At 37.8% G+C, this 26,226-nt stretch overlaps 1 protein-coding gene across 4 annotated transcripts in view; it reads left to right on the top strand.

Annotated features, from left to right (window-relative positions):
- The window catches only part of khdrbs3 (KH domain containing, RNA binding, signal transduction associated 3), a 453,020-nt gene extending 427,106 nt beyond the window's left edge, over positions 1-25,914 (top strand). Inside the window, exons 8-11 of one of the 4 annotated variants that reach the window (XR_010543904.1) lie at positions 9,440-9,498; positions 17,481-17,602; positions 20,091-20,147; positions 24,845-25,914. Coding sequence is in view for 3 of the 4 variants with exons in the window: in XM_065285842.2 (XP_065141914.1) it covers positions 9,440-9,498; positions 17,481-17,572 (151 nt within the window). In the remaining variant the exon portion in view is untranslated. Of the gene's footprint in view, positions 1-9,439; positions 9,499-17,480; positions 19,363-20,090; positions 20,148-24,844 lie in introns of those variants that run through there. The other 3 variants (XM_065285842.2, XM_065285851.2, XM_065285828.2) reach the window with 3 other exon arrangements.
- The last annotated feature ends 312 nt before the right edge of the window (positions 25,915-26,226 follow it).

Below are 26,226 nucleotides of genomic sequence, written 5' to 3'. Positions count from 1 at the left end.
CGCCCATGGGCGTTCTGGTCTAAAAAAAAGGTGTGTTCAGGCGCATTGTTGGCGCGTTGCTATTTTGAGGCAACTAAAACCTGGTCTAAAGCCTAAAGTCTATGGCGCAATAGTGTTTTTGTTATTTAATGAGCAAAATATGAAATATGCGCCTATAAACGGAACGACAATGCGAGTTTGCTTATCACACACATGGATGCGCAGCAGCACAAAAAAGGTTTCTAATATGAAAAAGTAAAGCATTCAAATGTAAAAGATTATTATTGAGTCTCTTGGACATAAATGAGGACCAATTATGAGACGTTAGAAGGCGTAAAGAGCTGCTTCACCTGTAAGTAAATAAATGCTTTGCTTTAAACAAATGCATCTGTTTTTAAATGTTTTTTTTATTTTTTAAATGCATGCTACCCCAAGGATTTATTGTATATGATGACTCTGTACCTGTGGATATGGTGAGATGAGAAACATTTTTAAGTAATGCTTAAAAAAAACTCATGGCGCTGTTCAGGTGCTGAAACGGTACTATGCACGTGTGTAAATTCTTTATCTCCTGTTTGTTACAAATAAAGTATTTTTAGAGAACAAACCTTTTCTGACATACTTGTAAATTATTTTTAAAGATATTGGATAACCATACATTTACAGCAATTAAAAGCATGCTTTTTTACTTCCATGACTAAAAGAAAACGGGTTTTAAAGGTTTTAATTTAAGTAAAAAACAACACAATTATTTAACATTAATCTTAAACTTGTGATCTTCTTCCTCCGCTTAGTTTTTCAGTTTACAAAGTCCGTCATCTAAATAGGGATTAGACAGCGTAACGAGTTTATTGCACGTTACGCCCAAAACACACCCATTACTCATTAAAAGTATAGGAACAACTCTTTTAGACCATTTTTCCCGTCGTTAAATTAGCAAAAGTTGATTCGGACACGCCCATTTAGACCGTGCGCTTTAGACCATGTGCTTAGATTGTTAGAATAGAGCCCCTAATGAAATGCCTGGTTATGAGAAGCATTGTATGAGGTGTCATATTTTCATTTCCTTCAACAAAGCTGTAAGTAATTACTAAATAAAGCATTGGAGATTTTTTGATGTTTATTCACCTTTACACCCTCTACATCTCTTCAAGCTCTTTGGGGGAAAGAGAGAGAGAGAGAGAGAGCGAGAGAGAGAGAGAGAGAGAGAGATACAGAGGGAGTGCAGGAGTAATTAGCGATCAGTAATAAAAGCCTCTCACAGTAGATTAGAGCAGTGAGACTCTTCACAGATGCCCCGATCACCAGCTGTGAAAACAAGACGAGAGAATGAGAAGATCTAGAGCTCACCTGGGAGATGTACTACATCATTCAGATTTAACCCCACCATCTGTTTAGCCGAGAGAGAGAGAGAGAGAGAGAGAGAGAGAGAGAGAGAGAGAGAGAGATAAATAACCTGTAGATTGATCAGTACTTTAACACATGAAACCAGAAACACAACACGTTATAAGATAAAAATGACCGCTTTAGGAATTTACTTATTAACTAAACAGCTTTCTGGACCTACACGTGCAACACGGTAACAAAATAACACTGTATTTGTCAGCTCTGTCAAGGGTTGCGTGCTTAAGATGCTGTCATAGTTTGGAAGGCAAATTAATCATGGCTTTGAAAAAAACCCGCTTTGCTACTTTCATCCTAGGTTACTCGCCCCGGTTCTCCCTTACATATATATACATTTGTAAATAATGAACGTCTAAGAGTCTATCAGGAAACTTGAAGGGATAGATCACCCAAAAATGTTAATTCTGTCATGATTTACTCATCCTCAAATGTTTCAAACATATGTAAATTTATAAGTAAAATATAAGGAAAAATATATACTATGGAAGTGCTCATAAAAGTTGGTGAAAGCAATTTTGGGTTTAAATGGCAACTATATCATTGCTAAAAAACAAGGTTATTTTGTATATTTGGTATAAAACGATATGTTTGCGTGTTTTATGTTTAAAAAAACACATTATCTTCCACATACCATACATTTTTGTAGTTCCAGATTTTCCTGCCTTCCTGAAACGCACTGATTTTGTACAAAACTCATCGATTTAAAAAGCATTGTGTCCCTGATTGGCCAGCTAATCTGTACATTGTGATTGGCTTGAATACCTCTGACGTCAGCCGGAAATGTGACGCTCCTTACCATCTTTGAAAGATTTGCACACAATGCAATGCTAACAGGAGTTAACTTACAGGCTGTGAGTCCAAGCGGGATGAATTATGATAATGTCGGTCTTGTCTGCAACACCAATCCCAGGAAGTAAACTGTTGCCTGCAATCCATGTGTTTTTTGTAGCCCAAGAAAAGAGATTTACGTTGGAAACGATAACTCGCATCATCGTTTACTTTGGGGTTTGTACCTTGTGCATAACATTAACATGTACTAATACACCAAAGGAAATGTAAAAACGTGAATCGGACAATAGGTGCCCTTTTAAAGATGTCTAATAGCCGCCCAAACACATCCCATATGTCTAGGCTAAAACGAAGCAAAATTTGGTCTGTCAGTGAAAAGTTTATATGTCAGTTTATAGATGTCTAACCATAGCCCAAAAAAGAAAAAGAAATAACACCTTGTAGTCTGACTTTGCTTACACGTAAGGGATAATGTAGAGGCAGCCGGTAGTTATTGGGAAATAAGCCCCGACAGTGTGATCAGGACCCGACGCGAAGCGGAGGGTCTTGTATCACACTGAAGGGGCTTATTTCCCAATAACTACCGGCTGCCTCTACATTATCCCGCTTATTACACGGCTACTTGCCACATAAGAAAAAAAACTGGACATGAATATGAATTTGAAACATTTTATTGGCATATTTGTTTTAAATTAACATTTTTATCCTTCCGCGAAACTTTGCACAGATGCATAAAATGATCGTAATACCTTATTAAGATCCTCTGCTTCATACTTGTCTGTCTCCATTTTTTCTCTTTTAGCCAGTCTTTGAGAAGTTTTAATGCCCATTCTGTATTTTTTGTGTGTTGGCTTCGTAGCTGTCATGCTCTATTTTGTCAAGTTCAGTCTCAGTAAGCTCTCTGTGTCTTGTCGTGGTTGTCGAGTGTTTGTCACAAGATGGCGCCAAACAGACCGTAATCTTTATTGATCTTTATTGGCGCGGAGCGATTTTACTCGGGCAAGTAGTCCGGCTATGCGTTATTATTTTGGAGCGGTTATTATTTGAAAAGAACGAACCTGCAAATGTCTCAACTGACCAATCAGAATCAAGCATTCCAGAGAGCCGTGTAATAAGATGGATTATCATACATATCACAAGTTATTTTACTAGAAGTGGGTTACTCATAGCTGTACTATATCAGGTCTATGGTTAACCTAGATGGTGAAATCACGCAATTGCTTGCTGGGATTAGTCTGGTTAAGCTGGTTAACCAGTTTTAATTGTATTTTGAAAATAAGTCAACCAACTCTAGCAGTTTCCCGTTTATGTGTGTGTGATTGATTTACCCCACAGCGGTCTCCACACAGACACATTGAGGTGTTACTTTGTGCCATAGGGAAAAAACAGTGTGGGTTTTAACAAGCTGATCTGTTATTTAATCTGTTTATAGTACATTGGATACAAGCCTCAAGAATTAGTACACATCAGTGTATCAGGTTTATCTGGCTAAGCACAGCTGTGTGTGTGGCTCGACCTGATTTTGACAAGTGAGAGATGTACTCAAAAAAACATATTGTGTTCACCCAAGGACAACATTTCTGTCAATAAAACCGAAACTCACCATAACCCACTGAACCCTAAAATCAAAGGGAAATGATTTTTTATATAAGTTTTGATATATTCTACTCAAAATATTTTTCTTTTACTTGTTGATTTTATTTTATTTTACTTGTTGAAATGTTTTATCATTGTTTAAAAAAGAAGACAAGCTAATATAAAAAAATGTATCATTAAAATTGAGGCTATTAATAGAATGTGCAATGGTGGGCAACTCGCAGGCTACATTTACATTTATTCATTTAGCTGACGCTTTATCCAAAGCGACTTACAATTGTTATATATGTCAGAGGTCACACGCCTCTGGAGCAACTAGGGGTTAAGTGTCTTGCTCAGGGACACAATGGTGTGTCACAGTGGATTCGAACCCTGGTCTCTCACACCAAAGCCGTATGTCTTAGAGGCTGTTTACACTTGGCATTAACATGCGTTTTCGTCGATCGGATCACAAGTGGACGACGTTAATGCCAGGTGTAAACGGTGTTCAAAACGTTTTGAGCTCGTCTACTTTCGACCACTTTCAACAACATTCAGAGGTAGTCGAAACCCCTTTCGATCGGATTGCTTTGGAGTTGCGGAACGCATATGTGGTTGAATGTGTTCGAACAGCCACACGCGACCGCCTTCTCTCCGCCCATTTATTTAATCTGAGGTATTAAACACAAGTTTAACGTCTTTTCTGACTTCTGGCATGAACATACGGTGAACAGAGCTATGTTTAGCCTTTCATTGATAAAACTAAAGCGGCTGATCTCCGTAGTTTCGTTTTGAAAGCGTGTGAAAGTTGCGCGATCCTATTTCATCAATTAAGATTCAGAGAAAGCTCCAACATATAAACGTACAAAACACTGTGCTCATAATTACTCCCGCTCGCGTTTGAATGACAGCAGAGAGACTCGCCCACCGTCTCACAGACCACCCCCTCACAGTATTCAGAACAGAAGCAGTCGAAAGTGGACAAAAGAGACGGATTTAAATACCAGGTGTAAACGTAATGTGTCTCTCTCGTCCACTTGTGATCCGATCGATGAAAACACATCTTAATACCAAGTGTAAACAGCCCCATATCCACTGCGCCATCACCACCTCTATGCCCACGTGTGGGCATCCTTGTGCCCGCAGGCACCATGTTGGAGACCACTGGTCTAGAAGTAACTAATCCTGGTTTTAAGCTTAAACTTGAAACAAACTGTCAACTTATTTCTGAAATCTGATTTGTTGATTGAAATGTTGTTCTAGGGTCATCATAATTTTGCCCTGAGGACAGCAACCACATGGCAAAATCAGGAGAGCCATGTGTGTGTGTGTGTGTGTGTGTGTGTGTGTGTGTACCTGGTAATTATCACGTTGTGGGGACCAATTGTCCCCATAAAGATAGGAATACCAGTGTTTTTGTGACCTTGTGGGGACATTTTGATGTCCCCATGAGGAAACATGCTTATAAATCAAACAGAATGATGTTTCTTGAGAATGTGAAGTATCAGACAGTTTTGTGTGATGGTTGGGGTTAGGGATTGGGGTAGGTAAGGGGAATAGAATATACCGTTTGTGTGGTATAAAATGCATTACGTCTATGGAATGTCCCCACAAAACATGGAAACCAGAATGTGTGTGTGTGTGTGTGTGTGTGTGTGTGTGTGTGTGTGTGTGTGTGTGTGTGTGTGTGTGTGTGTATACGCGCGCGCCTCATCCAAATCTTAAAATAAAATGACATTAATGACAAATAACAAATGTTTGTTTATGATTATTTTACATTGTGTGCTTTTCTTTATATATGATATTTTTGCATTTGGCAAATGCTTTGTGCATTAAATGCTACACAAAATGTTGGGTTATATTTTTAACCAAGCTTGACCCGCCGTTAGGTTAAATTAACCCAGAACATTTTTATATTTGAAAGCTTTGTGAGCTATGAAATAGCGAGTAGTAAGAAATCAAATAATCCTTAAGGTTGTTGTTTATGTGGTGGTGTTTAGGTGCGCGTGTGTGATAACTGGAAGGAATTGGACTGAGTTTGACTGAAGTTCATCATTGTTTAATCCTCTATCTTGAGTTGAACAGGATAATTGAGTAGAACAGAATGAGCCGAGCGCCAGAGAAGAGAGCGAGAGCGGAGTTATGGGAAAGAGGAATATTGACGATGTGTCAGGGTTGAAATTAAAGGTTTCTAACTAGGTTTGGACCTAGGCTGCTGTTGGGATTGTGGAGAAAGAGAGAGAGGTTGTGTATGTGTGATGGCATGCACATAGAAGTACAGTAGAGAGAGATGCATCTGACTGTGGGTTTTCAAGTTGACTGATGTATTACCGAACACAAAAGCTTTAGGTCTTTTCAATTTCACCTTCATGCACAGTGGAAATGGTAAATTCCATCACACACATAATATAAAACCTCCTCCGGCCTTTTTGTGTTTCCTCAGCCTGTGTGTGGGAATTTGGGGGAAATAGTGACCGTAGTTCTGGTCCACCGCTCTCTCGCTTGCTCTCTTTCTTTTTCTTTCTCTCCCTAGCGTACAGACACATTTGTAAGTATGAAACAAGCAGAAACAGCAGGCTGGCGATAGGCTCTTCTGCTGTGAGCTTTGACTGAAGATTTCTTCTTCGCATAATAACGCGTGGAAAGCCAAGACATGCCTTTCTCAGCTTCTTCAGTCAGACTGTATATGTGTGTGTCAGTGTTATTTCATGCTGAGATCAATAAAGGGAAGTATGGGGAGATATGATAGAAACAAGCAGAGTTAAAATTAAAGGAAAATTCCACTTTCATAATAAAGTCCCAATAATTTACCCACCGCCATGTCATTCAAGATGTTTATCTTTCTTTGTTCAGTTGAGAAGAAATTCAGTTTTTTGAGGAAATAATTCCAGGATTTTTCTCCATATAGTGAACTTAAGTGGACCTCAACAGTTTACAGTTTCAATGCAGATTCAAAGGCCTCTAAATGATCCCAACAGAGACGTTAGAGTCTTCTCGTCTTGCACTAGCCGTGTAATGCACCAGCACAACCTTACGTATTTCTTACACATGTAAAACGCACACTTGTGGACCATTTTTAACAATAAACTGACACAAAGACAATAATTAGTATCATTCCACATACAACAACTTCAGAGCGGTCCTCTTTCTCCACAATAAGTTTCGCATACGTCATGTGGGACCTTTCGTCGTAATGATGTAAATACGTAAGGTCACGCTAGTGCAGTGGTCTGCTTATCAATCTGTCAATCTTTATTTTATTACAACAGATTAACAGATCTCTAGCCACTGCCTATGTTACGCTTAATCTGAAAGTAGTGGCCATCACTCCAATTCTCAAGACACCCGGCCTCGATAACGCCATTCAGAACAATTATAGACCAATTTCAAACCTTGTTTTCATTGGCAAGCTACTTGAGAAGGTAGTTGCGACACAACTGCAGTCACATAGAGAGACATAATCTTTTTGAACCACTCCAATCTGGTTTCCGTCCATGTCACAGCACAGAAACAGCTCTTCTAAAAGTTTTAAATGATCTCCTTCTGGCTTCTGATTTTGGTGCACAAAGTATCTTGGTTCTTTTTGACCTCAGTGCAGCATTTGACACTGTGTGCTACTCCATACTTCTCTCTCATCTGTCTGCAATAGGGGTCAGTGGTGTGGCTCTTAGGTGGTTGACCTCATATCTATCGGATAGACAGCAATTTGTTAGAATAGGTGAGAATCGATCCCGCACTGTTACTGTTTCTCATGGTGTACCTCAAGGTTCTGTACTTGGTCCTCTTTTATTTCTAATTTACCTGCTACGTCTAGGCCAGATAATCAGACGGCATGGTCTCAATTTTCATAGTTACGCCGATGATATTCAAATGTATTTCACGGTCAACCCCAACTCATCTTGTCCACTCTCTTATGTTAGCTCCTGCCTTCACGAACTTAAATCATGGATGCCTGATAACTTCTTACAGCTTAAAGCTGGGAAAACTGAAATCCTGTTGATGGCCCCAAATCACGGAGATCGCCTGGACATGACATTTTAATTGATATAGATGGTGTTCAAATTAGGCCCTCAAAAACTGTGTGGAACCTGGGAGTTTTGTTCAACCCCACGCTATGCTTTCATTCACACATCAACCAGATTGTTAAGCATGTTTCTCTTACCTGCGGAATATTGTTTGTGTACGCCATCTCTTACCTTTGTAGATGCATCACTTCAAGATTGAATTTCTGTAACTCATTATACATTGGCCTACCCACCAAAGCAATCAACTTCAAATGGTACAAAACTCTGCTGGACGAGCCCTCACATATTATAAAAAAATCTGCCCACATCACTCCGATCCTTCACCAACTTGACTGGCTTCCTGTCGTGCAATTTTTAACTGCATTGAAACTTTAAACTGTTGAGGACTAATAAGGTCCACAATATGGAGAAAAATCCTGGAATATAAAAAAAAAAAAACTTAATTTCTTCTCGACCGAATAAAGAAAGACATAAACATCTTGGATGACATCTCTTTGTTTCAGTTATGCCTCAGTTGGGATCGTTTAGAGCCCTTTGAAGCTGCATTGAAACTGCCATTTTAAACTGCATTGAAACAGTAAACTAAAGTCCATTATATGGAAAAAAATCCTGAAAAGTTTTCTTAAAAATAACTTTTTTTTATTAAGTGGAGGTTTTCTTTAAAATGAGGAAAAGCGAAGAAATAGGGCTTACAAGAGGAGGAGTCAGGATGAGAATGAGTAGCAAAAATGGAATGACTGAAACTATAAAAATGATGAAAATTAAAGGGTAAGTTATAAAAGAGAAGGGGTTATGATGAAATTAGAAAACGAGATGAGTCACTAAATCTCAAGTGCATGGAAGTAGAGCATCATTTTGTTTTGCATTACTGTTTTTCCATGCCGCCATCCGTGCTGAGGCAGGCAGGTGGAATTAGGGGAGCTGGAGGTTCAGGGTCCATTCAGCTGTGATTGACACTGGAGAGCTCAGCCGAGGGCCTATGGGAGAAAACTCAATTTGGAGGCAGAGAGGGACAGAGACCCAGGAGCCAAACTTCAGAGATACACCAATGAAAGGCAGAAAATAACTTCTCCAATGGCTTCTGCTAGATGTGGAGGCTGAGATGTTGCTTTATCAATTTAAATAGGGAGCAGACAATGTCAAATAAGCAGCCATACTTGAATCAGTCGCACAGATTTCTGTCTCTCTTTCTCTCTCTATCCATACATATGTGAAAATATAAGACATGTACGGATACACATACCAACACCTACTCTATCTTAAAGGGATAGTTCACCCAAAAATGAAAATTGTGTCATCGTTTTCTCTTACTCATGTTGTTACAAACCTGTATATAGTTCTTTGTTCTTATGAACACGAAGGAAGATATTTTGAGAAAAGTTTGTATTTAAACAATAGTAGGAAAAGAGAATACTATGGAAGTGAATGGGGCTCATGAATTGTTTGGTTTGGGCGAACTATCCCTTTAATTGTATCTCTTAGATAGCACTTAGATATTAAATTGAGACTTGTTTTATTCTACAGCAGATTTTTCTCATCTGACGATCCAAATCTCGTTTGTTTCTCCTTTAGTATTTTTGGAGAATTATATATTTCAATAAAACATAAAAGCATCAACCATACATGTTGGATTTCTCCAAATATCTCTTTCTCATTTCTCTCCACAGTTCAGAGGATTATTATGAATACAGTCACGGTATCAGTGGAGAATCATACGACTCGTACGGTAAGTGTAACTTTTGCATTAATAAAGTTTGAATCATGTGAAATAACCACAGGACGGTTCATAGCCCGGGGTCTGTGCACGTTCACCCCAGCCCCTTATCGAGGGGTGTAACCGTCTGTTTGCCTCAGGCACCTAAAGTACATTGATTTGCCTGTGGGAAATTACTACAGTATTTCATCAGCATGTCTTCCCAATTTTTCCTCAATTTCAACTCTGACCAGTGCATTGACACAATAAGCCATGGCAGGCACTGCATTACAATGATTTTTTTCAATGATAATAGGTGTATAGAAATTTTAAACCTGCAACTACTTTGAGTTTTTTTTTTTTTTTTTGCTGATAGATACTAAAGGTGGGTAATTTTAACCCAGCGCTGGGTCAATAAGGGACAAAACCAAGCTTTTGGTTAAAATAACTCAGAAAACGTTTATATTTGACCCAAAAATAGGTTAGGTTTTTTTGCAGATAGATACTAAAGCTTGGTTATTTTCATTTTGGGTCAATGAGGGACAAAACCAAGCTTTTGGTTAAATAAACTCACAGGGCTGGTGCATATTAAGTTCATATTAAATGCCTATTTTTATTTTTCTTGCCGAAAAAAAAAAAAAAAAACGTTTCCCTAGATAAGACCCTTATGCCTCGTTTGGGACTGTTTAGAGTTGTTTGAAGCTGTGTTGAAACTGCAGTTTTAATCTGCATTGAAATTGTAAACTGTGGAGGTCCAATAAAGTCTATTACATTGAGACTTCACCCTGGTAAAACCACTGTACTTTGAGTTTTATTTTATTTATTTATTTATTTTTGCTGATAGATAGTAAAGGTGAGTTATTTTAACCCAGCGCTGGGTCAATAAGGGACATATTTTACATTAAAATAACTCAGAAAATGTTTATATTTGACCCCAAAATAGGTCAAAACAATCTAGCATTTTGCGTAAAAACAACAAAACGTATGTTAAATATTTATTATTATATTACAACTCAATGAAATGGGTCAACGCTTGGTTGAAAATAACCCAACATTTTTTACAGTGACAACAGTAGGATGATGCAAACATTTATATTTATTAAATAATAATAATAATCAGAATAAACATTGTTGACGACAAACTATATAATTCTTTAGATACACAGAGAATTAATATACAGTTCACCTTAAATATTTAGACACTTTTTGCATTATTTTATTTTATATATATATATATATATAAAATATAGCCATATCATACATAAATGTGATAAACTATAGCAGTTTTTACTTTACTCAAACCACTATGGGACCAGTTGGTCATTTGAAGTCAGTGGAAAAAATTAAAACAAAAGAAATGCATTAAAAAAAATGTCTAATGCAATGTGACTGTGTATAAATATTATGTATATATAAATACACACACATTCATGTATATATTTAAGAAATATTTGCATTTAAATACTGTATATACATTTCTATAATTTATATTATATATAAATATAAATATTTTATATATTAATATAACAATTTTTTCTTAAATATATACATGATTGGGTGTGTTTTTATATATAAATAATAATTATACACAGTACACACACATGTTATGTAAACACAAACTTTTATTTTGGATGCGATTAATCGCGATTAATCTTTTGACAGCCCTAGTTTAAAGTCTTACCTGAACTGATCAAAAGTGCCTAAATACTTTGCAGATTCGACTGTTGTGTACAATGCTTTTGTGGCATATCCAAACAGATTGTATTTTGTTTTATTATGTTATTTACCTCAAAAACCTTGAAAGTTTAAGACCTACACTAGAGGTTTATTTTACCCCCAGCACACACAATTCCTGAGTTTCTTAATACGGCTGGCATTACAAACCTTTTGCTTGCAGTTTCTATACAGCACAATTGTATTCGCTTGAACAGACAATTACAATAAATACAGAAGTGAGGCGGGTTTGGATCGAGAATGGCACTGGATGCTTTCAGTCGTGCAAAGAAGAGTTCTGTGAAAGGCAAATACAGTAAGGTCACGCTGATGTGTGAATATAGCAATGATACTGAAAAATCTGATATCTGAAAAAGCATTGCAGTGCTCTGAAATTGCTGATATTGCTGATGTCAAGTCATTGTCCCAGAAACAGATAAGAAGCACCATTAAATTTTTTTCACCAGCTGGAATATTAATGTGTGTTTACTGAGTATACACAAATGCGTTTGCGGGCAGTTGTGCAGATGAAAGCGTTTGTGTGTCTTCCGTTGTGCTATTTCTAGTAGGAACAGATTTAACGGATAGCTTTGTTTGCCGTGTAGAAGAAACTTAATTTTATGGAGAACTAGATTTAAATAATGTAAATAATGCCTGACTGCTCAAAACTTGCGACTTATATTTTTAGAGGGTTTCTTATCCGGGTGCATTTTGATGTAGCGTGTTTGTTTGTTTTTTGGTGGTTGATAGGGGGTTGCTTACTTGCCCGGATGAAAGAGCTTAAATTTAAGGCTTTATTTTTTTGGTCTGTAAATATGATGCTCATTCTGTGTAAGTTAATAGAATGTCCCTATAACATTTAATCTGCACTTGTAAAAAATAAATGTTCTTACAATGCAAAAAGTGACTTTCTTACACACCGAAGGTGCAAATTGTGCTTAAAATATTCACGTGTGCCAGCCATGCGCGAGTAGATTCCATTAAAAGTAGGGCTGTAACGATTAATCAATCTAAAATCATTATGAGTCTGAGTTGTTTATAAAGTGCATTTAAAAAAAGCAACACTCGCTAAACAAAAACATTCAAAATAATCTTTACTATCAAGAAAATACCTGAAACAATTGGAAGAACAGCGATATAAATATCCGTATAGACATTTCCTGGAATAGCGTTTGTAATGCTACATCTTCTGTGGCACAAAGGGAGTTTCTGCATGAGAGCGCCCCCTGGCTTTGGGATGTGCCGGGATTTCACCGTAATATAGTTAAAATTCATTCATTGTGAAAATGCGAATTTGCATGATTAATCGTTACTGCCCTGATACAAAGTCAATGCAGAGATGCGAATAGGCGTGAACTTGCTCAAGACAATACTAATTACGTGAATTGGGCAGTGCAATTGTCGCGAAAATCTGCGCTATTCATCATAAACACGTTTTCATGTGTATAAAATATTCAACTCAAGCGGGGAATTTGCATGAACTAAAGTTAAATCCCGAGAGTTATCTAGAGGGAGGAACGCAATGCTTCGCATTTGTTGTGTACGCAACACTATGGGGCATACACGCGAAAGCGAATTTAACTATTTGAACGAGTAGATTACATACAAAGTCAATGCAAAGATGCGAATAGGTTTGCACTTGTGTGGGATGATCCTAATGATGTGAATTTGGTGCCGTGATTGTTTCTAAAATATGGACTATTCACCATAAACGTGTCTTCCATGCAAGTTGAAAATATTGAACTCAAGTGGACACAAAAGCATGACACAAAGTTAAATCCTGAGATTTGTCTAGAGAGAGGAACGCAATGCTTCGCATTTGGTTGTGTACGCAGCATTATTGGGCGTACACACCAAAAGCGAATTTAACTATTTGCGCAAGTTAATTACATACAAAGGCGATGCAAAGACCCAAATAGCCGTGAACTTGTGCAGGATGATACTAATGAAGTGAATTGTGCGCACAATTCCGGTCAAAATACAAGCTATTTGCCATAAACGGGTCTTCCTCACAAGTTGAAAATATTAAACTCAAGCGGAAAATTTGCATGAAATGAAGTTAAATCCCGAGAGTTATCTAGAGGGAAGAAAGCGATGCTTCGCATTTGTTGTGTACGCAGCACCATGGGGGGTACACACAAAAAGCAAATTTAACTATTTGCGTGAGTAGATTACATACAAAGTCAATGCAAAGATGCGAATAGGCGTGAACTTGCGCAGGACAATACTGATAACGTGAATTGGGCGGTGCGATTGCCGTGAAAATACGCTCTATTCGCCATAAACACGTTTTCCATGCAAGTTGAAAATATTGAACTCAAGTGGACACAAAAGCATGACACAAAGTTAAATCCTGAGTTTTTTCTATGCGAGGAACGCAATGCTTTGCATTTGGTTGTGTACGCAGCATTATGGGGCGTACACACCAAAAGCGAATTTAACTATTTGCGCAAGTTAATTACATACAAAGGCAATGCAAAGATGCAAACTTGTGCAGGATGATACTAATGACGTGAATTGTGCGCACAATTGCGGTCAAAATACACGCTATTCGCCATAAACGCGTCTTTCACACAAGTTGAAAATATTAAACTCAAGCGGAAAATTTGCATGAAATGAAGTTAAATCCCGAGAGTTATCTAGAGGGAAGAAAGCGATGCTTCGCATTTGTTGTGTACGCAGCACTATGGAGTGTACACACAAAAAGCAAATTTAACTATTTGCGTGAGTAGATTACATACAAAGTCAATGCAAAGATGCGAATAGGCGTGAACTTGCGCAGGACAATACTGATAACGTGAATTGGGCGGTGCGATTGCCGTGAAAATACGCGCTATTCGCCATAAACACGTTTCCCATGCAAGTTGAAAATATTCAAATCAAGCGGGATATTACATTGCACATTTGAGCGGGACTATACGAATGGTGCATATTGAAAGGTGCTATTACAGCAAGACACAAAATTTCGTCTTCTGTGGAAGTTGAAAATATTAAACTCAAGCGGAAAATTCTCATGACACGAAATTAAAACCGGCGAGTAATATAGAGCAAGGAAAGCGATACTTTGCGTCTGGTGTGTACACAGCATTAGGTTTCACTCATGTTTGTATCACACAGTTTGCTAAAAAAAAACCTCATCTTTGTTTATAGTGATTTTTGCTTATTTAATTAAAGCACATAAACTTGAAATGCAATAACACCAGAGGCCAAGTTTGCTGATTCAGATAAATGAGATCTATTTAGTTTACATAAGAGTAAAGACATTTGTCTAATAAATTAATACTTGAGAATGAGAATGTTGTATAAACACTTTATATTTTAGCGTACATTTCTTTGGTCTTGATCTGACACTTTTTGCTGTTTCATTTAAAATCGAGTCACACAAACACATTCACATGAGCAATCCATAACATCCCAGTTAACAGTTTTCCAGGTGGCACAAAACACAGACAGCTTGACAGTTCAAAAGAGAACTCCCTATTATTCGTCTGAAACACACCCTTGTTCTGTCTAAAGGCAAGGACAGTGCATCTGAACCCTTTGCTTTTAAGCTGGCCTGAGACTGACAGCTCTTTAATTAAAGATTATTGGCTATTGCTCTCAGTGCGAAAAATACGATAGTCACAGCCTTTGTGCCTTTCTGCTCCTATAAGGATAGTCGGAAGGGAGCAAGATCACACAAAAGCGCCCGTCGATACCGCGTCCGTCCATCGACGCGGACTGTGGCGAATGAGCTGTGCTGTTACGCTAATGGCCGGGGTAACCTCTCGCCCGAGGGCACTCCGGTAAAACCCTTTCAAGTGGCCATTTGATCCTTGGATGCAATTAAAGGTGTTTTGTTCTTTCGCAGGTGAAGGACAAAAGTGAAATGGTTTGAAGGTGTTTTCTGAGGTATCTCTGATGGTCAGGTTTAGTTAGACGGTTAATAATTTACAGTGGGTGTCAGGAGCTTCGAAAGTCAGATATTGGATGGTGGTTTGTCACTGTAAGTTGGAAATTTATGTTGTTTTGTAAAAGTTGCATGCATATTTGCTTTAGATTGAATCTTATTAGACAACAAATCAATAGCAATGGCCGGCTTGAGTCAAAGCAGCAAAATGTGTTGTTTTGTAAAGGGATAGCGTCCCCATAATGACAACTTTTTGAACATTACTCAGCCTCAGGTTATTTTAAACCTATGTTACTTTACTTTTGTCCATTAAATACATTCAAAAAGGGTAAATAGGAAAATTAACCATGGTTTTATTATACTAAAAGTGTAGTAGCCATGTTCTTCGGCATATTGATGATCATTTTAAAAACCATCCATAAAAGTCCATATTTTAATGATCTAAGGGCATTGTCTAAAGCACACGGTGCACAAACCGGAGTCTAAACGGGAGTGTCCGAATCCACTTTTGCTAATTTAAAGACAGGAAAAATGGTTTGTGCGCCTAGGGCACAGTCTAAAAGGGTTGTTTCTACTCTCCTAATGAGTAATGGGTGTGTTTTGGGCGTAACGTGCAATAAACCAATGAGAGTCTCATCTCCCATCCCCTTTAAAAGCCAGTTGCGCTGGCGCTATGTCTAATCCCTGTTTAGATGACGTAATTTGTAAACTAAAAAACTAAGCCGAGGGAGAAAACCACCAGTTTAAGATTAATGTTAAATAATTGTGTTGTTTTTCACTTTGAAATTGTTATTTTTTTTATTAAAACCATTAAAACCCGTTTTCTTTTAGTCATGGAAGAAAAAATAGCAGGCTTCTAATTGCTTTAAATGTATGGCTATTCAAGTATGTAAGAAAAGGTTTGTACTGTAAAAATACTTTATTTGTAACAAACAGGAGATAAAGAATTTACAAACGTTCAGAGAGCCGTTTCAGCACTCGGACAGCGCCATGAGTTTTTTTAAGGATTGCTTAAAAAAAATTCTCATTTCACCATATCAGGTACAGAGTCATCATAAACAATAAATCCGTGAGGTAGCATTTAAAAAAACATTTTAAAACAGATGCATTTGTTTAAAGCAAAACATTTGTTTACTTACCATGCTACATGTGAAGCAGCTCTTTGCGCTTTCTAAACTCTCCTAATCGGTCCTCATTTATGTCCAAGAGACTCAATAATGATCTTTTACATTTGAATGCTTTACTTTTTCATATTTAAAAGCGTTTTTGTGCTGCTGCGCATTCATGTATGTGATAAGCAAACCCGCATTGTCGTCCCGTTTATAGGCGCATATTACTAACGCGCTCTTTAAATAACAATAAAACATATTGCGCCATTGACTTTAGACTTTAGAGCAGGTTTTTTTGGTCAATGGCGTAGTCTATTTTAGTTGCCTCAAAATAGCAACGCGCCAACAATGCGCCTGAACACACCTCGTTTTCAGACCAAAACGCCCATGAGCGCAAAAGTGGGTGCAAATGCATTGCTATTTAAACAACGTGGCACTAAACGTGAAAATTATCATTGCGCCGGGGTGAAACTAGAAAAAGACACTTGCGTCGCGCATTGCGCTGCATTGCGCCGGGTGTATGATAAAGCCCTTTGAGTTAAGTTGCTTCAAATTTACGTCATTCGCACGTGAATTTCAGACAGGATTACTCTCAATTTTCCAGCTTTAGCTAACTTCTAGTCTCAATATGTATGTATGTATATATATATATATATATATATATATGTGTGTGTAAAATATCTCAAATTGTGTAAAATCTCCTCACTTTCTTCCAAGCAAGATCGTTTTAATTCCTGTTTTTTTTAAGTACAACGATGTGTTATAAAGCTCCAGGGAACCACATTTTGTCCTCCATTGTTGTTTCAGGTCACTAGGTCATAATCACGTCACTACTAAAGCAAGCTCCTCATTCATCAATATGCTATGAATATCCGCCAAGGTTTTGATTTTTTAACTCATAACACATTGCACGTGTCATATGCCTGAAACGCTAAGTTCACACCACGTCATTCGTGCAAATCGCGTCATTCGCACGCTAATGCGCCGCAGGATGTCTATCGTGTCTTTGCATTGACTTCATTCGTATTTGGTTTGAACACACCATTACAAAGAGAGACCTTTTATCATATGAGTAACATTTTCACATTTAAGAGGAATTTGGAAAGCATTGCTTGAAATGAAGTTTATTTATTAGGAACACATGCATGAATTTGTTCTATACTGTATAATGTACAAGTATTATTACAAAGAGTGTTGCTTTAAAGTCTTTTAACCTTCTAACATGGGTAAAGGTCTGTCTCTTACAAAAGTGCCAGTCAACTTTCTTACGTCTCATTTTATAACCACAGTGTTTCCTTTTTCAGGCCAGGAGGAATGGACAAACAGTCGTAAGAAGGCACCACCGGCAAGAACGAGCAAAGGAGTTTACAGAGAGCAACCGTATTCCCGATTCTGACCTGCTACAGTCCTTCCCGTGCCCCTCCAAGTAATGGATTTTCTATGGACTCTATTTCCTTTTTCGAATAAAAGCAACCAAAACAACAAAAATATAAAGCAAGTTAAAGAAGTTGATGGGTATAGGACATTTTTGGGAACTGGGTCTGTTGCCGGTAGGCTCTTGTTAGACGGACAATCCCCACAAACGGAAAAATTCTGGATCTGTTCACTAGATAATGTAGTACCAGACAACCAATCAGAATTCAGATAAAGCAACATATATCACAGGGGCACTCGTGGTTAGGGGCAGGGTTATATGAAGTGTTTGATGTTTAGATTTAGCCAGGTTGGTTTTTGTAGATACTTTATTTCTTCAGTGTGTCCCTTGTACATTGTACCTTTAATGAAAATGAATTAGAAAATATAAAAAAGGATCATGATGCACATATTGTTGTTTTCCTCATTTCTCTTTTTTAAGTGGGAAGTTCAGCGTTAAAGGGCTTATAGGAGCATGTCGTAAAAACAATGTGCACTTTTAGTTTGGATGAGAAAAGCCTGCGTGCTTTCGAAACTGATTTTTATGTTGAACGTTTTAACCCTTTCGTGAGTTCCGTGGTGATTCACATTTTTGACGAAAATTACAAGTAGGACTGAAGCCTGCGATTCAATTTCCCAAATGTCTGAGCGATTCATTTAAGAAAATCTGAAGCTAATAATTTATCAAGCGGAAGTTGTGACACTTTGCTGTGTAGTTTTCTAATGTATTACACAACATAATACAATATAATGTTGGCTTTTTTTAGCAGCCTGCTGGTGGGTTAAAAATTTAAAATACAGTATTTAAAATAAAACCAAAGCTTCTCTTGTAACAGTCTGAGATGATTAAATGAGAATTAACCAATTTTTGCAAATTGTGTACTGTACTGTATTTCAAACCGTAATGCATTTTAAGTGCATAACAAAGTGTTAACCAGTCACTTCTAAACTAAATACACATTGACTAGCAGTGTAAACTATTTTAAAACTCTAATCAATTGTCTCTTGAATTTTAAAAGATGATAGTTAGTTATTGTGTTATTGGTGGTGGCAGTTTAATACACTTCTGTTAAGAGCTATAATCTTTGTAAGCTTGTGTAAGCCCTTTAATTCTCGTCTTGGTTGATTATAAAATAAACATTTTGAAAGAAAAACAATGAGAGGATTTTGTCCTTATTTATTTCATAATCTAAACTAACATCTGTGTACATCAGAAGTGTAGCTCGCATTATAAAAAAAAAACTCACAGAATTAAAATTCATAAACTCTACATAAACGCTTGCCCAAAAAAAAAAAAAAAAAAATACTACTGGCAATGCTTTTTAAAACACGACTTTCTTGTATATTTTCTAAATTAGTCTGATTCATGTAACTTTAAAGACAAAAATTGCCACTGTATAATAAATTTAATTACAGCCTGTATAATTAAATTCACACCCATTTGTAATATAACACTCCAGGATTATCTTGAAATAAATTTGCAATTATAAAGCCTTCTTATCTTTTATACTGTAGTTCTTTCTACTTGAAAACACGACATCATGATACCATATTCAGTGTTGAAGCATTAAAAAAAATCTCCTTATAAAAGTGAAATATCTATAATACATCACTGCTAATGTTAAAGGAACAGTTTACCCAAAAAATGAAAATCCTGTCATCATTTATTTATCATCAAGTACCTGTATACATTTCTTTGTTCTGCTAAACACAAATGATGAAGATATTTTGAAGAATGTTTTTAACCAAGCAGATCTGGGGCACCATTCACTTCCATGGTAGGAAACAATAATAATATGGAAGTCAATGGTGTATTTTTTTTTGTAAAATATCTTCATTTTTCTTCAACAGACTAAAGAAATGTATACAAGTCTGAAACAACAATACTGATTAATTTTCTTTTTTGGATGAACTATCCCTTTAATATAATTTTGATGGATTATATGAATATGATATATATTGTCTTTGTTTACTAACAGTTATATTTTAATATTTACTAGTGCATATAAAATGGCCTTTGAATTTGGTTCTTTTGGGGGATGTCCCGCCTTTTTCTGCTTGCTGTTTTTGCTCTTTCTTCCCCTTCCGGTCACATGACCGTCTCTATAGTCCACTAAACAACATGACCACTAAATGACCTCAGCTGACCTCAGATCTGATGGCTGATGCTGGTAGCTGTATATACAGGCCTCCGTTATACAAGGTAAACAACAATCGAGTCTCATCACTAAACACTTATTACTTATCTAAACTAGCTCTTAAACTGGATTAAATTTAAAACAAAACTGTTCATTTAACTTTTCTTGGCTCGCTTTTGATGAGCAACTTAAATTAGAAGTAAATTTGTAAAAAGATTAATAAATAGTTGCATTAAAAGAAGAGGAGATAAATGTGTTTTAAATCAGTGTGTGATTCATAGATTCATGCAGCTTTGCAGATTATTTTGGATGGACTTTTGTTTGTTTTTTCGTTTTATTATCAATCGGTGTTCTTGTTTTCAGATTGTGATAGCTGGGCCCAAAGCCACGAAAACCACTGAAGCTTTTCTCTGTTTGAAGGTGAGATTGATTTGATTTATTTATGCATGCTTTGGAAATAACTATTAATGCTGTCAAGCAATATTTTTATTATATGAAGTGAAGGCTCAGTGTAATCTGGCACTTGGTAATTACATGAAATATTTGAATAAAAATAAACTTGCAACATTGGTTTCAGAATATAACTGGATGGCAATAAAAAAAAACAATATCTGTGTTACAGTGATGTTAGTACAGATTAGATTGGAGTACTGGCAGTGATGGAGGAGAAGCAGAGTTAGATTGAGTTTGTCTGCAGTTAAATCCCAGACTCAAAGGAACAAACATCCTTATCTCCAGCAACAAGAGAGCTGTTAAAAAATATAAACAGGACAGATGTGACCAGTCCTAGTCTTATCCTGATGTCTCTCTGTCTGATTAAGTCTGATTACTAGAGAACCGAGACAAATCCTGCATTATTATTATTATTTTTTGCATCCGTACACCACACCAATAGGTCATATCAACATATTTTTTTACATTAGGTTAACTAAGCAATTTCAACTTGTTTTTATAACTTATAACACTAGTCAAACTAGTCATTTGATGACTTGCACAATGACTTGCACAGCCAATATGTCAAATTAAATATTTAACAACAGTATGACTCTGTCTGTGAGATCCAGTTCAAGGTCCCATAATCTAATGATGAGATTGGGGCATCAAAGTTTGATATCAAGCATTGATTTTAATCTTTGACATGACCTTACTCAGTCACTATTAAAGATATCAAGGTTATATTTTCACTAAATGTTCATCATGTATGATGATTTTATGTTGAACACATAAAACAAAAATGACAACAGCTGAGTTTTCACAGGCGGGGTCACATGTTTTAAAGTTTACAATTATTATATATTTATTTTATGTATAAATGAAAAGGTTGTGAATTGTTGTTGTGATCAAACATTGTGTTTTAATAAATAAAAGAAAATAAAAACGAAAAAATAGTTATCTAGTCACAAATATTTTTGGCAGTCTAGCGCCGCAAATTTTTAGTTTTGCTCCGTTTATACACTGTATAAAAATGCAGCATTTTTGTCAAATAAACATATACAGTAGCCTAAAGTATTAGGCCACCACCACTGGACTTGTTGTTTTAGAAGTTTTAAGGTCCATCCATATTGATTTTTCAATCTATTTTATTAAGATACAAACAGAAAATGCAGGAAATATGTACCAAAAAAAATTAAATGTCTTTTTTAGGAATCGTCGGTGTTTAGTGTGACCACCCTTGGCACTAAACACATCTTGAGCGTTTTTGAGCAGAATGAAATAAAAAGACAAATCTCTTAAAAATTAGAAATTAGGATTTCATTTAGGTTTAGGAGATCCTGCAGTTTCTTGCTATTGCTCAAGCGGAAGGGGAGTTTACCCTAAAAACGTATCAGTTTTTATTTTATACTGTTTTTTATACTATAAACACATTTTCTGTATTTTCTGAGACTGAGAAATAATTATATATGAACACTATAACATTGCAAAAACAACAAATCTAATGCTGCGTTCAGATCAGTCGCAGTAGAGGCGTCAAGCGTGAGTGATTTCAATGTTAAGTCAATGTGAAGACGCGTTAACGCGTGTCAGGAGGTCTCGCGGAGTCTAGTTTGCGCGAATTGAGCATTGCCGCTGCACATGCGCGAGTTAAACATTTTGAACTTTGGCGGAAAAACGTACCGCGTTATCCAATCAGGAGCTTGCTGTAGTAGTGACGTGATTACAGAAAGCGAGCGGAGTCGCAGAAGCCCCTCCCATGACACAAATTTCCGCATGAATGTCTCGATGACTAGAATTTCATGCGCGAATAAAGCAAGTAAACTCAAACTGTTCAAGCAGCAAACTATGCACGGTAGACGCGATTTTGACACCTCAAACGCGGCTGGTGTCAACCCACGCTAACTAGGGGTTTACACCAGATGCGAGTTCAACCAATTGCACAAGTAGATTAGATACAAAGTCAATGCAAGATCAGATGCGTCCTCGCATGGGCCGATGCGAATGACGTGATATGGGCAGTGCGTTTGCCGCGAAAACACACGCTATTCGCCTCAAACGCGTATATTCAACTCGAGTGAAAAATTTGCATGACCCAAAGTTAAATCCTGCGAGTAAACTAGAGTGAGTAACATAGTTCTGGCATGGTAGCCTTACAGGGGATACACCCCAAACGCAAGTTCAATGATTTGCAAGAGTAGATTAGATACAAAGTCAACGCAAAGACGCGATCAGACGCGTCCTCGCATTGGCCGATGCGAATGACGCGATATGGGCGGTGCGTTTGCCGCGAAAACACGCGCTATTCGCCTCAAACGCGTATATTCAACTCGAGTGAAAAAATTGCATGACCCAAAGTTAAATCCTGCGAGTAAGTGAGTAACATAGTTCTGGCATGGTAGCCTTACAGGGGATACACACCAAACGCAAGTTCAATGATTTGCAAGAGTAGATTAGATATAAAGTCAATGCAAAGACGTGATCAGACGCGTCCTCGCATTGGCTGATGCGAATGACGCGATATGGGCGGTGCGTTTTCCGCGAAAACATGCGCTATTCGCCTCAAACGCGTATATTCAACTCGAGTGAAAAATTTGCATGACCCAAAGTTAAATCCTGCGAGTAATCTAGAGTGAGTAACATAGTTCTGGCATGGTAGCCTTACAGGGGATACACACCAAACGCAAGTTCAATGATTTGCAAGAGTAGATTAGATACAAAGTCAACGCAAAGACGCGATCAGACGCGTCCTCGCATTGGCCGATGTGAATGACGCGATATGGGCGGTGCGTTTGCCGCGAAAACACGCGCTATTCGCCTCAAACGCGTATATTCAACTCGAGTGAAAAATTTGCATGACCCAAAGTTAAATCCTGCGAGTAAACTAGAGTGAGTAACATAGTTCTGGCATGGTAGCCTTACAGGGGATACACCCCAAACGCAAGTTCAATGATTTGCAAGAGTAGATTAGATACAAAGTCAACGCAAAGACGCGATCAGACGCGTCCTCGCATTGGCCGATGCGAATGACGCGATATGGGCGGTGCGTTTGCCGCGAAAACACGCGCTATTCGCCTCAAACGCGTATATTCAACTCGAGTGAAAAAATTGCATGACCCAAAGTTAAATCCTGCGAGTAAGTGAGTAACATAGTTCTGGCATGGTAGCCTTACAGGGGATACACACCAAACGCAAGTTCAATGATTTGCAAGAGTAGATTAGATATAAAGTCAATGCAAAGACGTGATCAGACGCGTCCTCGCATTGGCTGATGCGAATGACGCGATATGGGCGGTGCGTTTTCCGCGAAAACATGCGCTATTCGCCTCAAACGCGTATATTCAACTCGAGTGAAAAATTTGCATGACCCAAAGTTAAATCCTGCGAGTAATCTAGAGTGAGTAACATAGTTCTGGCATGGTAGCCTTACAGGGGATACACACCAAACGCAAGTTCAATGATTTGCAAGAGTAGATTAGATACAAAGTCAACGCAAAGACGCGATCAGACGCGTCCTCGCATTGGCCGATGTGAATGACGCGATATGGGCGGTGCGTTTGCCGCGAGAACACGCGCTATTCGCCTCAAACGCGTATATTCAACTCGAGTGAAAAATTTGCATGACCCAAAGTTAAATCCTGCGAGTAATCTAGAGTGAGTAACATAGTTCTGGCATGGTAGCCTTACAGGGGATACACACCAAATGCAAGTTCAATGATTTGCAAGAGTAGATTAGATACAAAGTCAATTCAAAGACGCGATCAGACGCGTCCTCGCATTGGCCGATGCGAATGACGCGATATGGGCAGTGCGTTTGCCGCGAAAACACGCGCTATTCGCCTCAAACGCGTATATTCAACTCGAGTGAAAAATTTGCATGACGCAAGGTTAAATCCTGCGAGTAATCTAGAGTGAGTAACATAGTTCTGGCATGGTAGCCTTACAGGGGATACACACCAAACGCAAGTTCAATGATTTGCAAGAGTAGATTAGATACAAAGTCAATTCAAAGACGCGATCAGACGCGTCCTCGCATTGGCCGATGCGAATGACGCGATATGGGCAGTGCGTTTGCCGCGAAAACACGCGCTATTCGCCTCAAACGCGTATATTCAACTCGAGTGAAAAATTTGCATGACCCAAAGTTAAATCCTGCGAGTAATCTAGAGTGAGTAACATAGTTCTGGCATGGTAGCCAGAACTATGTTCTTGGTAGCCTTACGCCAGTTCAACGATTTGCATGAGTAGATGATGCGGGATGATGCGAATGACGCGATATGGACACGGGCTATTCACCTCAAACACATCTTCGCCCAAGTTAAATTGTAAAGTAATATTGAACTTGACACAAAGTTAAATCCTGCGAGGAATCTAGAGCGAGTTATGCGATGCTCTGCGTTTGGTGTGTACGTAGCATAAGACATTTGCACAGTACTGTATTTTTATGCTACTTTAACCCAAAAATTAAGTTAAACAACTTCAAATAGTTTTATAAGTTATGTCAACTATTCACAGGTAAAAAGTTAAAATAGTAGATTGAATTGACTTGCAAAACCAAATTGTTTTACCTTCATGCTGCATTTTTTACAGTGTACATGTAGTTACTAAGAGTCTCAGATGCTTTTCTGATTCCTTGATTGCTGTGATTTTTGTTTTCTTCAATGTCCTTCATGTATTTGTTTTAGGAGGATTTGGTGCTTCTCTGATCTTGTAAACTCACCACATGACCACCAGCGTAGAGAGCACATACTCAGCAAGAAGAACACAACAGCCAAGCTTAAAAAACACCCTTGTGGCCTACAGAGGAGAACAGCGCTCCACGGGGAAGACTAAATATCCACTGGAAGTTTCTCCAAGAGGCTTCTGAACCTCAACAAGGTCACAAAGTGCCACACTAAGAGCGCTAATGTGGCAATAACAGACAGGCGATTGGTCGACTCTTTTCTCACTCAGGAAACGGAGCTCTCCGATCCTCTTGGGAGAACATGCAGGGGAAATGGCGCTTTTCGCAGCTGGCCCGGAGTCGCTCTATAGGTTCCTACATGCATTTTGCAGCAGGTTGCACTGATGGTGAACTCGCTTCTGTCTGCGCAAAGAACCATGCGGGGGCATGTGTCGCATGCTAACACATTTAGACGGGAATTTTTTACTCTGCTCGGAGGAACCAGAGAGACAGTGATTCAATAAACATGGAGGAGATCGTCGTAGGAAATTACCTTATTTATTTTAAAATTAGATTCAATACGTAAATGACATCTTATAAGACCCAATAGGCCATATGTGGTCTTTTTGCTAACTCCTAAAGATAAAAGCTTTCAGAAATGTGTTTTTATGCTTGGAGCTAAAGACATGAAACGTATACATCCTATAAAATCATAGACAACAAGTTGTTGGTCAAATTGATAACTGTGTTGGGTATCATCATGTAAAAGCATTAGACTGTATGGTCACATACTGTAAAAGCATAAACACTGGCTCACTTTACTCCTACTCTGGTTTCCATTGATCTTCATGTTGTTCTGAAACAGATACAGTAAGAGTATTCACATCTCATCCAGTGATATTGGTTTTATGTGGTTTCATAAAAAATTAAAAGGTGAATTCGAGAATCTGCACACGCACATCTGTAACAACTGCAGTTATATTCTCAATAAGTCAATATTAAAAAGTCCCATATGAAAATGCATTGTTGTGTCATTTAAATTCTGAATTAATCTGATGTAAAATTTATTTTGCATTTTTCATATGCAGATTTTCCCCTAGTTCGGCCAAAAATGATATTAAACCCATGATTTACTCACTCCCAAGCTGTCCGAGTTGCAAATGTCCATCGTTTTTCAGACAAACACATTTTCGGATATTTTAGAAAATGTTTTAGATCTTTCAGTTGATTAAATGTAATGTTACGGGGTCCACGACCTTCAAGTCCAAAAAAAGTGCGTCCATCCTTCACAAATTAAATCCAAACGGCTCCAGGATGATAAACAAAGCTCTTCTGAGGGTAATCCGCGCAGTGTTGTTGTAGAAATCCATATTTAAAACTTTATTAACGAAAATAAATACCTTC

This window comes from Paramisgurnus dabryanus, chromosome 19 (assembly GCF_030506205.2).
Source record: "Paramisgurnus dabryanus chromosome 19, PD_genome_1.1, whole genome shotgun sequence".
NCBI lineage: Eukaryota > Metazoa > Chordata > Actinopteri > Cypriniformes > Cobitidae > Paramisgurnus > Paramisgurnus dabryanus.
This window is presented reverse-complemented; position numbering and strand designations above follow the sequence as displayed.